Source organism: Dama dama, chromosome 9, assembly GCF_033118175.1.
Source record: "Dama dama isolate Ldn47 chromosome 9, ASM3311817v1, whole genome shotgun sequence".
Taxonomy (NCBI): Eukaryota; Metazoa; Chordata; class Mammalia; order Artiodactyla; family Cervidae; genus Dama; species Dama dama.
In genome coordinates this window covers 71,048,173-71,063,167 of record NC_083689.1, presented here as the reverse complement: position 1 = coordinate 71,063,167, position 14,995 = coordinate 71,048,173, and the positions used below count along the sequence as shown (strand labels likewise).

At 43.0% G+C, this 14,995-nt stretch overlaps 1 protein-coding gene across 2 annotated transcripts in view; it reads right to left on the bottom strand.

Moving 5' to 3' along the window:
• Positions 1 to 1,942: 1,942 nt before the first annotated feature.
• CYFIP2 (cytoplasmic FMR1 interacting protein 2) overlaps positions 1,943 to 14,995 on the bottom strand; it is a 133,762-nt gene continuing 120,709 nt past the window's right edge. For both annotated transcript variants that reach the window (XM_061151836.1, XM_061151835.1), the window contains exons 29-31: positions 9,444 to 9,682; positions 7,554 to 7,701; positions 1,943 to 5,128 (exon numbers count right to left, since the gene is read on the bottom strand). In XM_061151836.1, the coding sequence (XP_061007819.1) occupies positions 4,961 to 5,128; positions 7,554 to 7,701; positions 9,444 to 9,682 (555 nt within the window). In that variant the 3' untranslated portion in view covers positions 1,943 to 4,960. The remainder of the gene's footprint in view (positions 5,129 to 7,553; positions 7,702 to 9,443; positions 9,683 to 14,995) is intronic.

Here is a 14,995-nt window from a genome sequence, read left to right as displayed (position 1 = left end):
CTGTCACTTAGTAACCACGTGAAAATAAACACACTGCATAGCCTCTCTGTCAAAAGTGGAATTTAACACAGTGACTGTGGTTGATTCAAAGGAATGGATGAATGGAATTTAGCATGATGCCCACACACATCAGGCCTTATTACATATTAGTTTCATGTTTCCTCTTAGAACTAGGGATGTATTGATAAATGATATATATGAGATAGGATAGAAAGCCCAGACATAAGCCCATTTACTCATGGTAAATTCTTTTATAATAAAGGAGGCAAGAATACATAATGGAGAAAAAGACAATTTCTTCAATAAGTAGTGCTGGAAAAACTGGACAGCCACAGGTAAAACAGTAAACTTAGAACAGTCTCTAACAACATATACAAACAAACTCAAATTGGACTAAAGACCTAAATGTAAGATTGATAAAATTGCTAGAGGAAAACATGGGCAAAACACTCTGACATAAATCAGAGCAATATTTTTTTTTATTCCTTTCCTAAAGCAAAAGTAAACAAATGAGACCTACTTAAATTTAAAAGCTTTTGCACAGCAAAGCAAACTATTGACAAAATGAAAAGACAACCTACTGCATGGAAGAAGATATTTGCAAATCATATAACTAACAAGGGGTTAACATTCAACGTATATAAACAGTTCTTATGATTCTACATCAACAAAATAAATTACCTGACTGAAAAAATGGGCAGAAGAACTATACAGACATTTTCTCAGAGAGGACACGCAGATGGCCAACGGGCACATGAAAAGATGCTCACTATTGACAATAGTCAGGGAAATGCAAATCAAACCTACAATGGGATATCACCTCACACTTCCCAGGATGGTTGTCAACAAAAAGGACACAAACTACATGTCAGCAAGGATGTGAAAAGAAAGAAACCCTCTTACACTTTTGGTAGGAACATAAATTGTTGCAGCCACTATGAAAAACAATATGCAGCTTACTCAAACTAAAAATATGCTTACCCTATGATCCACCAATCCACTCCTGGGCACATATCCAGAAAAGACAAAAATTCTAATTCAAAAAGATACAGGCACCCCAAGGTTCATAACAGCACTACTTATAATAGCAAGACATGAAAGCAATGTAAATGTCCATTAACATGAAAGGTGTGTGTGCGTGTATATGTATATATACATAATATTCCACAATGGAATATTACTCAACCATTAAAAGAACAAAATAATGCAATATGCAGCAACAAGGATGGACCAAGTTATTATCATACTAAGTGAAGTCAGACAAACTATCATATGATATCACTTATAAGTGAAATCTAAAAAATGATACAAATGAACTTATTTACAAAACAGAAATAGACTTACAGACACAGAAAGCAAACTTATGGTTATCAAAGAGGAAAGGTAGGGAGGGATAAATTAGGAGTTTGGGATTAACAGATACACACTACTACTAATATATATATAAAACTTAAAAATAACAAAGGCCTAGGTGTATAGCACAGGGAATTATATTCAATATCTTAAAATAATCTATAATGGAAAAGATCCTGAATAAGAGTAGCTATATATATAACTGAATCACTTTACCTGAAACTAACACAACATTGTAAATCAACCACACTCCAATTAAGAAAATAAAACCTACCCCAAACCCCAAACAAAGAGAAACAACAAACAAATAAAAAACAGCACTAAGAATCTAGGCTGTAGAATTACACTGTCAGACGAAGAAAGCCCGAGGCTCAGGAACTATCTCCAATATCAAGCCCAGAGTGTTTACAAAGATATAATTCCCCCAATAAGAAAGCAAAACAAGCCATTAGTTCAGGGTGCAGCATCTTTATATTCTTTATGTTCCTCGATTCTCTTTCAGGTTGTCTCCTTAGTTACCAGTTTTCCCATGGTCTTCCACAGATTAACTAGGACTAGAATATGAACCAGAATCAAGACAAGACACTCATTTCACGAGTTTGGAAGCAGTTTTAATGGAGATGGAAATGTTTATCAACTCAACACAGGTACCCCAAAATACAAAGCAAAATATCATCTTCAGCTGCATAGCAAATATGATTTAAGAATTTAACATCATTATTTGATCACAAGCGTAAATATAAGTCACCATAAATAAATGTAAATTCATTGTACAAAAATCCCCGACAACTCTTAATACAAATATGGTACATTTGACAGTTTCTGAAACAGAATTTTTTTAAACCTTTTAAAACCTAAGATTTTATTTTTCTTGGTTCTTAGATACACAAAAAATCAAAAGAGGGGCAGTAACACCAGGAAGGAAAGAATATTAAACCCGTTCTGTATTTGTAAATCAATGCTGCTGGTGAGCCAGGGAAATGAAACATCTCTCCTAAAGGTGAAGACCTCAATTTACTGAGATAAAATCTCTTGAGGACAATGGGATTCTACCCAAAGGGTCAAAGTCAGGGCTATGATAGGATGGGAGGGGCAGGCTGTTGAAATAGCAATCTCATCAAAACGGTGATCCAAATCTCCACAAGGCAATAGTCAAGGATTTAGAATGATCTCCAGGACTTAATAGACAGCCAAGTAGCTGAGAAAGCAAGCCAGCTACTGTACCCAGACAGGACTGAAGACTCAGAAGACTCTGGAGCTTAGAAATTTTATGCGGGTTTTGAAGGTGAGTTTTACCATGTAGTTCCCCCATGTGGTGTAACCCCTCACTTTTGCCTTTGGGACACATGTATAATCTTCAAGAAGGAAAAAAAAAGAGAGAGAGAGAGAGAAATACTATTCCTATGAGAATGGGAAGTGGCAGCTCCAAACAGGAGGATCTGACAACTTGTACCCTGACTCACTTTCCTTCCCTACAATTATTTTCTTTCATGGCTCAGAGGGAGCTCAAAGCCCAAGGTTAGCAGTGAAGGGGGCCTCTACAGCAGCGGTCCTCAGACTCTGATGTGTAACAGAACAATCCAGCTTGTGGCAAGTGCAGATTTCTCAATTCTGCTCCCAGAGATGCAGGATTGGTGGGTTTGAGGTAGGCCCAGGAATCTGCATCAAATGTGCTAATCTCAGAAGTCCTGATGGAGGTGGCCTTTGGACCACACTTGGCAAGCCCCACCTCTGTCCTCCCTGGTAAGCATGAGTGGGTGACACAAACCTCTTGCTATGGACACTTCTTTGCTCTTGCCTGGGGATGAAATGGGCCATCTGGTTAATGGGAACAATTTCCATTCATCTGCCCTGAGTGAGGTGATCATTATCGGTTTGTTTTCTCTCTTTGCCTTCCTGGGCAAGGGAAGAAATACCAAATTGTCTCATTTTATATGTTCTTACAAGCTCAGACTCACAGATTCCCTTTGATGATAACGTGCTCTGTAAGGAGACATTCATTTCCCAAAGGCTTCTGTCCTTCTAAACAGCTTCCCCATGCTCAGTAAGAGATTCTGCAAGGAATTTTGATTCATTCTGGGAAATAGAAGTAGGCATGGTTGGATGGCATCACTGACTCAATGGACATGAGTTTGAGCAAACTCTGGGAGATGATGAAGAACAGGGAAGCCCAGTGTGCTGCAGTCCATGGGGTCGCAAATAGTCAGACATGACTGAGCAACTGAATAACAACAATGTCCCTGTGAGATATGACCCATACCTCAGAATCTAAGTTAAGGAACATCAAAGAATAGAAGCCAAAGGTCAAATGTCTCCAGAATCTTTCAGCTTCTTGGACAATAAAAGTCCCGATTCATTAGAACAGGGTTCTTCTTTGGGTGTATTTTAGTATTAAAGGGGCTTCCCAGGTGGTGCTAGTGGTAAAGAATCTGCCTGCTAATGCAGGAGATGCAAGAGACGTGGGTTTGATCCCTGGGTCGGTTGGTATTAAAAGCTCATTGATAAGTATTATTTACACTCCCTTACCTCCTTGACCCCAACGTGTTTCTGGATTCTGTTAAAATAACCCTTTAATATTTTCTTTCTTGTGAGGGTTTTTCTTGATGAGAGATTCTGTGCCAAGAAGTGGCCCCTAATTTGGTTGCTGGCTAATGCTGTGGGCAGTGCATGTCTGGCCAGTAGTCCAGTGTTCACTCTCTCTGTGACTTGGTGCTAAGTATTTGTTCAATGAATAAAGGAGTCTCTCACCATCAACCTGATGAAGTGTTCTAACAGCTTTCTGTTTTGGACTATGGAATTCCTGGCTGTGTTCATATATGCTGCTTCTACACAGCAGGCCTGACCATCTTCCTACCCCAATTCCACTCACTCATTCCAGCTGTGAACGCATTTCTGAGTTCTCCCTAGGAGTGCCCTGAGAGGGGAGTCAGGATGTGGTTTTAAGAGTCCATGGAAGGCCAAAGGCAACATCTCAACACCATCTGCCATGGTACTGATAACAGGAACCTTGTTTCCCATTCACCACGGCTCTCAGTGCCTGGTCCAGGAGTACACTTGGTGGTTGAATCCCTGGCATCCGGAGCAGGACAAGACGACACCGTGGGAAGTGGGGGAAGGGAGCCAGAGGAGGTGAAGATGCTTGGAAGTGGAAGCATGCCCATCAAGCCAGACTGACATCTTGGGGAATGGCCACACTCTTTTCTCCGTCTCTAAGACTTCAGTCCTGGGGTTGCGTGTGGGCACTGCGCAGGAGGTCACCATCAGGGGAGGAGGTGTTGGGTAGCAACCACGGATGTGGGGACCAGGAGATGGAGAAAGGTTGAAACTAGGGCTCTTAACACAGCTGAGGGGAAAAAGAGAAGAAAGCAAGTACTGCCCTGTTTCTTCTTTTTTTTTTTCATTTACACTATGGAAAAACCACCATGGAGATGTCATGGGAGAGCATGCAGAGGCCCAGCCCTCGGGAGGTGCAGATGTGTTTGGGGAGGTTCTTGTGTGCTTCCGGGTCCATCTCACACATTGTCCAGTCGGACCCTGTTGCAGGCTGGCCATGGCTTTCTCTCTCCTGCTTCTTCTCCTCCAGTTAGAGGTTTGCAGGACCTTCCACCTAGCAGGTGGTGGCCAGAGACTGGTGGATGGGCGGCTGGAAGCAGCGCACATGCTCCACGGTGGAACTGTCTGTCTCCACAGACTTCATGTACTTGTTCAGGATGGCAAAAACCTCATTGTTCAAGATCTGGTATTTCCTGATCCTGTCTGCCATCTTCTTCAGGGGCTGGAGAAGGACAGGGGCATGTAGGTTAGAAGTGGGAGGAGTGGGGTAGAGAGATCAAGAGCAAGGGAAGAATATAGTTGAGGGTGGGTTCCAGAGTCCTGATGCTTCAATGGTAATGCCACTGTCTTGCTTAAAGGCCTCCTATGGGAGCCCCGAGCTTGACAATGAAATGTGAACTTGACCATAAAACCCTTTACATGAGTTTCAACACTTACCACAAAGCTGCAGTAATTAAAACAGTGTGGTGCTAACATGAAGACAGACATATGGGCCAATGGATTAGACAACCCAGAAATAAAGCCTTTCACATATGGTCAAATGATTCCTGATAAGGGTGCCCGCAACATTCAATGAAAAAGAATGGTCTTTTCAACAAATGGTGTTGGAAGACTGGCACACAGAAGAAAGAAGTTGGATTCTTAATTTACACCATACACAAAACATAAGCTCAAAATAGATTAAAGACCTAAACATAAGAGCAAAAACTATAAAACCTTTAGAAGAAAACATAGACAAAAAGCTTTATAACACTGAGTCTGGCAATGACATATTGGAATATGGCACCAAAGCACAGGTAATAAATAATAAATTGGAATTCATCAAAATTAAAAAAGCGTTTGCATCAAAGGATATTATTAACAGAGTGAAAAGGTGACTCAAAGAATGAAAGAGAACATTTTCAAATCTTGTATATGATTAGAGATTAATATCCAGAATATGGAAAGGACTCGTGCAATTAAATAACAGCAAACAAACAAACAAAAAACCAACCAGCCCAATTAAAAAGTGAGCAAAATATTTGAGCAGACATTTCTCCAAAGAAGGATAAACAAAGAGCCAACAAGCAAACAAAAAGATGCTAATATCACTAATCGTTAAGGAAACATGAATCAAAACCACAATGAGATACCACTTCATACACATTGAGGTGGCTAGTTCCAAAAATATACAGCAAATAACAAGTGCTGAGAGGATACTAAGAAACTAGGACTCTTATGCATTGCTGGTGGGAAAGTAAAATGGTGCTGTCCCTGTGGAAAACAGTATGGTGGTCCTCAAAAATTAATGACAGAATTACCACATGATCCATCAATTCCAATGTTAGGTATATACCACAAAGCAATGAAAGCAGGGTCTGGAACAGTTATCTGGATACTCATGACACAGCAGCATTATTCACAACAGCCAAAACGTGAGAGCAACTCAAGTGTCCATCAACTGACCAATGGATAAACAAAATACCATGTACACATACAATGGAATACAATTTAAAGGAAGATGATTCTGACACATGCTATTAATACAACACAGTACACCTTGAACACATTATGCTGAGTTCAAGAATTCCACTTATATTAAGTACCTAGAGCAGTCAAATTCATAGAGAGAGAAAGTGAAGGGTTACCAGAGGTTGGAGGGAGGGAGAATGACCAATTAGTGTTAACCAAGCATAGAGTTTCATTTGGGGAAGACAAAAAGTTCTGGAGATGGAGTGTAATAAATAATAAATTGGAATCCATCAAAATTAAAAATGCATCAAAGGACACTATCAACAGAGTGAAGAGGCGACTCAAAGAATGAAAGAAAACACTTTTCAAATCATGTATGTGATCAGGGATTAATATCCAGAAAGAACTCCTGCAATTAAATAATAGCAAGAAAAAATAAAATAGGGAGATGGTTGCACAAAGTGAGTGTATTTAATGCAGTAAACAGTTCAAAATGATTAAACTCTACTGAACTGAACATTTAAAAACAGTTAAAATAGAAAAATTTTAGGTTACATATATTCTACTTCAATGAAAACTGTCACCTTTATGAAGTGGCACCTGCCTTTTTTCCCTCTTGGCTGGTCCTAGAGACCCAGCCTTTGTTCCAGCCATCCATCTTCACACCTCTGTGCCTTTACTCTAGCCGGCCCCTTTGTCTAGAACATCTCCCCCAGTCTGCACCCTGTTTTCTGCCTGTCTCTTTGCCACTGGTCATTCAGGCTTTGCCCAAGCATCACCTCTATGGGGAGCCTTCTGAGGCCCCTCCCCAGCCCCTCAGCCTGGTTTAGCTGGCCTTTCCTCATGCTCCCAAGCAGCCCTGCTTACCCCACCACAGTGCTCATCCCATCCCCATTCCTGCACAACAGTGTCTGTGCAGATGATGAAGCACATGAGCAGACTCTGACTGGCACAGGGAAGGTGTGTTTCAGCTCTGGAGGCTGGCCCTGCCCTGCGGGGTGACCTGATTCATCCTGGCGGCTGACAAGCGAGTGACTCATGGCTTCCAACGAGAAGGTTGCCAGCTGCTGAGTGTCCCCGCACCTACCTGCAGTGTGGGGAGTTGGCCTCCACAAGGAGCTCACCCTCCTTGGCAGATGAAAGCCTGCTTGTCAGGCCTGGCCCCCTCTCCCAGGCCCCAGCCACGAGTTGCTTACCACATTCTTAATGATTTCATCTTTCCCGTCCTGCCTCTGTACTTTGAGCAGGTGGTAACAGAAGTCAAACAGGTCGAAGCGACGCTGCTGGCCCAGCAGGACGATGATGGAGCAGCCAGCCCAATTCAAGCCATCTCCGAAACACTGCCTGGGAGTGGGAGAGGAAGCAGCTGGAGTGAGAGGTGGGGAGGGTGGGGGGAGGACCCGTCATCTTGGACCATCTCTGGGCCAATTCTTTTAATCTGTAAAATGGGTACAAGGGAAGTTGCAAGTATGGATTCACTTGTTCCCAGGACTGAGGTTATAATATAAGCCCTTCTAACCACAAAGAGGTGTCAGTCTGTCACCCCACTGACATAAGAAAAATCAGCTTTGAAGAAGACAAACTTGCAAGAAAAAAAAAAATCCAACCAGCCTTTGAGATTTATTCAACCAATCAGAATTCTGAAGAGATGCTGTCTTGGCTCCGGACAAGAATCAGAGGAAACCTGTGAGGTGAAGGGCCATTTTGAACCAGACCAACTGGCCAGTGTAGGCTGAGAAGGCAGGGATGGGCAGGGGGCATAGTGGGCCATGAGCAGATGCTGCTGATGTGGGGGGTTGCCAGTCCTCTCAGGTCTGGTAAAGCTAAGCCTTCACACCCACAACTCTCAATAGCAATGCAGGCGATTTGGGAGGCCGTGGGGCATCTCTCGGCTGAATCTCTCATCCTTCATCAGCAGCCGAATCTCACTGCAAAGGTTCTGAGCTTCCCCACTGCTGTCGCTGAAAGTGCAGCCTCTCTGAAAAACAGCCTTCCCATCCCACTCCCCCAGGGGGACCTCTGTGGCCCCATGCGCCTTTCCTCTTGAGCTCCTGGCTCCGGGGGACAGGCCTGGTCCACTCTCTTCACACTCTGCTCTTGCTCTGTAGCTGGTCATGTGACGGGAGAATGGGGCTCTGCTTCTGTCTTTTCTGAGGACAGGACTGGGTCCCTCTCAAGGCCCCCCTCTCCCTGTTTTTCAGGAGCAGAGGCCTCATGACCAAGGTGGGGCCCAGCTGCTGCCAGTGGAGCCTTTCTCTGTTCTATGAGCCCTGGGGTTCTGTGGGGGAGATGGCAGTGTGCAGTGAGGTCTTGATGCCGAGCCCTCACCTGGGCTTCCTCCTGCCCCTTCCATCAGCCCACCTTCCAGTCTCGGGAAGACAGAACCTTAGAGGTCCGAGGCCTTGATGTGCACACACCCCATCTCTGCCTCCAACCACCTGGAGCTTTTCCTGGGAGGTCTCCTTTTCCCCTCTAAGAGCTGCATCCTAAGCAATGTTCCAGCTCAGTTGTAGTCTGTGAATTAAATTCCAGTAATCCTCTTGTCCAATACTTTGTCCACCTGATGCAAAGAACTGACTCATTGGAAAAGACCCTGATTCTGGGAAAGATTGAAGGCAGGAGGAGAAGGGGATGACAGAGGATGAGATGGTTGGATGGCATCACCGACTCGATGGACATGAGTTTGAGCAGCCTCCGGGAGTTGGTGAAGGAGAGGAGAGCCTGGCGTGCTGCAGTCCATGGGGTCACAAAGTCAGCCTTAACTGAATCCTCTTGTCTCTCCTCTTGGGAATCTGTTGTCCTTCCTGTCCTTGCTGCCAAGTGGCCTCATTCAATCCACCTTATGTCTATACTTTCATCTCCTCTAGGCTCTGTGAATCCCACACACCAGGAACCGTCTCTACTTTCGCTTGGCACTGGATTACGTTCAGCACCTAGCACTCTGACCAACATAAAGCATGTGCTCAGTAAACTGCTGTTGGACCATCCCACCCCTGCCCTCCTTTCTGACTGAGCTCTGGCTGTACGATGGCTCTTAGGAGGATGAACAGGTTGAGGGGTGACCCCATCTTCCCGGGGCTACTCACTCAGCTGTGAACTCATTGGTTCCCACGGGGATGCAGTAGACAAACTGCATGGCACTCCAGAGCCGGTGGAATTCCACGCACTCGTCCACATGCATGACACCATTGGTGGGCGGTGGGCCCCGCCAGACAGGGTCCTGCAGGTAGCTTCGGATGCGGGTCAGGATGACCTCGAACATGGACAGCCCACAGCATAGTCGCTCCTTGGTCAGCAGGTCGCCCTCCCGAGCGATGGCGATTTGCTGGGAACAGGAGAGTACACGGACCTTCCTGTCACATCTCAGACCCCATTTTCCACCTCTCACCCAAGATTCCCAAACTCTGAAGCTGGCAGCATCTGTAATTTGTTCACCAGAACTGATGTCTTGCCCAAAGCAGGCAAGGTAGTTTATAAACCTTAGTTCAACTGCAGGGAAGTCTTTGGGTAAGTAAAATCTAGGAGCCATCGATAGAGGAATAGTTTAAAAATGTTTAAATCTACCTATGTGATACAAGTAGATCTACAAAGAGTCAGGTAAGGTGGTCTGTGGTGTTGGAGAAGACTCTTACGAGTCCCTTGCACTGCAAGGAGATCAAACGTCAATCCTAAAGGAAATCAATTCTGAATATTCATTGGAAGGACTGATGCTGAAGCTGAACTCCAATACTTTGGCCACCTGATGATAAAAATTGACTCCTTGGGAGAGACCCTGATGCTGGGAAAGATCGAAGGCAGGAGGAGAAGGGGACGGCAGAGGATGAGATGGTTGGATGGCATCTCCAACTTGATGGACATGAGTTTGAACAAGCTCTGGGAGTTGGTGATGGTCAGGGAAGCCTGGCGTGCTGTAGTCCATGGGGTCACAAAGAGTCGGACACGACTGAGTGGCTGAACTGAACTGAACAAAGAGTCAGACATGACTGAGCGGCTGAACGACAGTAACCTACCTGAATGCTAGGGAGCCTCTGAAAAGACTTAGATGATACAACTGCTAATATTATTGTTACTACTGAACTATTGCTACCACTAGTGAACACTCATTGTGTGTGTAATACACCAGGCCCTGTTCTATGCATTTGCTAAGTACTGACTTTGTTTACTTTTCACATAAACCCCATGCAGTAGATGTCATTATTATCCCCATTTTATTGAAGAAGAATCTGAGGTTCAGAGAGGCAGTCAGTGAGTGGAAAAGCTGGGATTTGAATCCCAGTAGTCTCAGAGAAGGCAATGGCACCCTACTCCAGTACTCTTGCCTGGAGAATCCCCTGGACGGAGGAGGCTGGTGGGCTGCAGTCCATGGGGTCGCTATGAGTCGGATTCAACTGAGCGACTTCACTTTCATGCATTGGAGAAGGAAATGGCAACCCACTCCACTATTCTTGCCTGGAGAATCCCAGGGACGGGGGAGCCTGGGGGGCTGCCGCCTATGGGGTTCCACAGAGTCGGACACGACTGAAGCGACTTAGCAGCAGCAGCAGTCTAGATATGCAGATTAAATTGTTAAGTGAACAGAGCAAGTTGCAGAAAAGGGCATACACTAGAATCCTATTAAAAGACATCAATAACACAATCCCACAGACAGACACACAGAACTCTGTGTGTGGGGGTTGTGTGAAAGTATAAAACATTCTAGGAGGATTACCATCAGTTGTGAGAACAGATGGGCTTAGAGAAGTAGGTGGGGTATTCACTTTTTACCACAAATACTCCGTACAGTTGAATGTGCTACAATGAGCATATGCTACTCTTAAAAATTTACCACTGATTTTACAGAATTATTTCCTCCAATTAGAAGTCCTCTCACCACTGTCAACAATCTCTATTAAGAATTTAAACTGGCTGATCATTTGGTTTCTAGTTATTGCATCTCTAATAATCAGCAGGCTAGAGCACATCGAAACACATTACCATCTGTAGGAGGAAAAAATATCTGGGAGTAGAGATCCTAAAACCAAATGCAAAGATGATAGATATTAACATCTAAGGTCAAAATAAGATCTCCAGATCTAGGGACAAAGCTAAAAAGCGCCGGCTTCTGAGACTGAGAGGTCCCCAGGGCACTCCTGGGATCAGCTCCCCAGAGAGTTCAGTACTCCCAGTACAGCTCCCACCCTCTAGCCCAGAGAAAGAGGGCAGCCTCAATTAAACTAATCCATAAAGGGAAATAAGTCAGAAAACACCAATGCTGGAGCCTGTTAGGAATGTGGGTCAGGAGTGTAGCTGTCATGACAGCTACAAACTGAAAAGTCTCAGACAAAACTGTGAATTGGGGAAGAAGAATTTGACAACCTGTGTTTCAAACAGGAGGGAGGGGGAACCCTGATTCACGGTGACTCATCTTGGTTCCAGGGGCAGAGAAAGAACACTCCAGAGCAGAGAGCTGCCACAGTTCTCCAGAAATAACTCTTCTAAAAAACCCCGACCCCCATGCTTGACTCTGCCCTCACCAGGCAATGCTCTGCGGTGGAGCCTAGACGCTGGCGGGGCTCCTGCTTTAGAAAGAGAGCGCGTGGTACGGCAAAGATGCTTTGTAAGGAAAGAACCCACACTTGTTCTTGAGTCATGGATATTCTCCTTCAGAAGCCAACAGAGAGCGCTCTGGTTTACCAGATAATCTCCTGTGCATTTAGTTAATCTGAATCAGTCCTCAGGGCCTGACAATTGCGGGAGGATCTAAAGAATTAGCAACAGGGCTTATATTGGGTTGGCCAAAAAATTCTTTTGGTTAATGACTATGTCGTTAAAACAGTTCTTGGTGAAAATGAAAAATGTGTTTTATTTTTACTTAAAATCGAATGATTTTTTTGGCCAACCCAATAAATCTGCAGACAGGCTTTGAACTCTGGTGACCCCGAACTACAGCCAATCAAAGGGCCTTGACTGAAATGGTCAGGGGCTTTGTCCCTTTTCTGGAAAAGAGTTTACCTTTACGGGTCCTCCTATGATCTATAAAAGTAAAAAAGTGAAAAAAAAAAAAAAAAAAGTGAAAGTGAAGAAAAAGAAAGTGAAAAAAAGCTGTAAAAATGTTATTAAAAAAATTACAAAAAAAAAAACAACTCCCATGAATCCCATCACCCAGAGACAAACTTTAAGATAACTTATGTATGATTTGTGTGTATGTATATGATTATATATAGGTATCTATTTTAACAAAATTTGCATCATACTATCTATATTGTCTTTTTCTCAAGATATTAGTACTATAAAACACCATTTCCTTCAATATCTTCAGTAACATGGTTTTTTAATGGCTAAATAAAATAGCCATTGATATACTTCATTTATTTAGTCGTACTCTTAAAAATTTTTTTTTAATTTAAGTTTATTTATTTTTAATTGGAGGATAATTGCTTTGCAATATTGTGTTGGTTTGTGCCATATATCAACATGAATCAGCCATAGGTATACATATGTCCCCTCCCTCTTGAGCTTCCTTCTAGTCCTACTCTTGTTGGTTATTTTAAATTGTTCACAAGTTTTCAACATTATAGACAGATCATAAGTAAATATTCTTATGTGCTTGCATGCTCAGTTGCGTCCAACTCTTCGCGACCCCATGGACTGTAGCTTGCCAAGCTCCTCTGTCCATGGAATTCTCCAGGCAAGAATACTGGAGAGGTTGCCATTTCCTTCCCCAGGGGATCTTCCTGACCCAGGGATCAAACCTGTGTCTTTTGCGTCTCCTGCAATGGCAGGGGGATTCTTTACCACTGTGCCACCTGGGAAGCCCTGTTTTCCTTATATATATATATATATATATATATATATATATATATATACACACACATACACACTTAGATACACTTTTTAAGCTTATCTCTGGTTATTTTCTTAGGCTAAAATCCTACAACTATTCAAAGAATACAAGTAGTTTTAAAAGGCTTTTGCTACCTAGTAACAAACTAGTCCCAAGAAAAGCTGAACCACTGTGCATCTATCTGTGCCAAATCTGATACTTCATTATCATGAAAAGTTCTTAACAAACTTGGGAGATGAATAGCTGTACCCCACTCTTTCACATTTCATTGATTACTGTAAGGCAGAATGCTTTTTCTTACGCTTGTTTCTTGTATTTGTTGCTTCTTTTGTATTTTTTAGGTTTTGAGTTTTCTTTCTTGCCCTTGTTTCTTTTGATATGATTTTTCTTTCTGGTCTGAAAAAGTGCATTATAGACTATTATCACATATACCACCAATGTGTGACTGTGTTTTTAATATATACTATGTGTGTATGTGTGTGTTTAACATAAATTTCAGCCGTTTCTTTTCAGTTCCACTCAGTGGGGAATTTTTTTCTCTCTCTCTCTCTGCCATTCTTTTCTGTTAATTAAGGGTATAGCAAAAGCATCTGTGAAATCATGTGGAAATAGATTTTTGTATGGAGTACTTTGATTACATTTAGGATACTTTGGAGAAGATTAATATCCCATGCCCACTCTTTCCTTTCTGTTTTTTGTAAGTTTTTCCTTATTTGTTTGTCGTAATGATTGTGAAAGGCAGCTCAGCTATTTGCCCATTTTACAGATGGGAAAACAAAGATCAAAGATATTAAATTCTAGCACTAGATTATACAACAGTTCAGGGATAAAGCTGGGAAGAATACTCCTTCAACTCCCTGACAGAACATTCTTTTCATGATAGCACTGGGTTAAAAACCAGGTCACCTCAGTTTTTCCTAGAAACAAATACAAGCAATGTAGCACAGTTGAACCCTTCTGACATTAAATATGTAGCAGAATTTCCCTATCACTGACCTAGAAGTTTTGTGAGTTCCCTGAACCCTAGCAAGCTTGGAAGTTAATATTTAACATTTTTTTCTTTTTTCTACAGGAGGACTAAGTTTTGGACTATTCCTTAAGGGCTGGGAGACTTATACAACTGGCATTTCCTCTCCGGCAGAATGTCTAGGCTTTTGTTTGTTAAATATCAGCATTTGACAAATTGAGATTTCCACCAGTCCCAGGGAAATGGTGTTCACCAGAACAGGGAAGGAATTCACATACTTCTAAGTGGAAACACATGCCAAAGCCTGGGTGCGAGAGGCCAGATTCTTGTAGGATGACACCAACCCTGGAGCAGACACATTTATATGTCGCTGGCTTGGGGGATTTCTCCCTAAAAGGCAATCTTTAGAGGATCTTCTGTGTTCAGCTCCGGAAAGCCAAAAAAGAAAATGTTCATATTTCACGGTATCTAAATTCTCTCGGTAGTGACTAAAGAACCCAAATGCCACTAAATGTTTAGTCAGTTTTTGTAGGAGGTGAGTGGCCCACAGGGGGTCTGGCTCTGTCTAGCTCATGAGCTTGACACCTGGGCAGATGGGGCTCCGCCGTGGGTTCTAACACTTGCCATGGTTTTTGAGAGAAGAAACTGCCTTTTGCTCTCTGAGGAGGATGAAGCTTTCTGACTCATAAGCTTTTGTGACAGGACAGAGGACCTTAGGGATGTAAGTCCAAGAGTGGATCTGAATCCTAAACCTTTGAAATAGTCGGTTTTGTTCAACAAAACAAGCCATCATGGTATGTCTCACTACAATGCCCTGTTTTCTCTTCTTCCTGAATACCCCTGCCCCC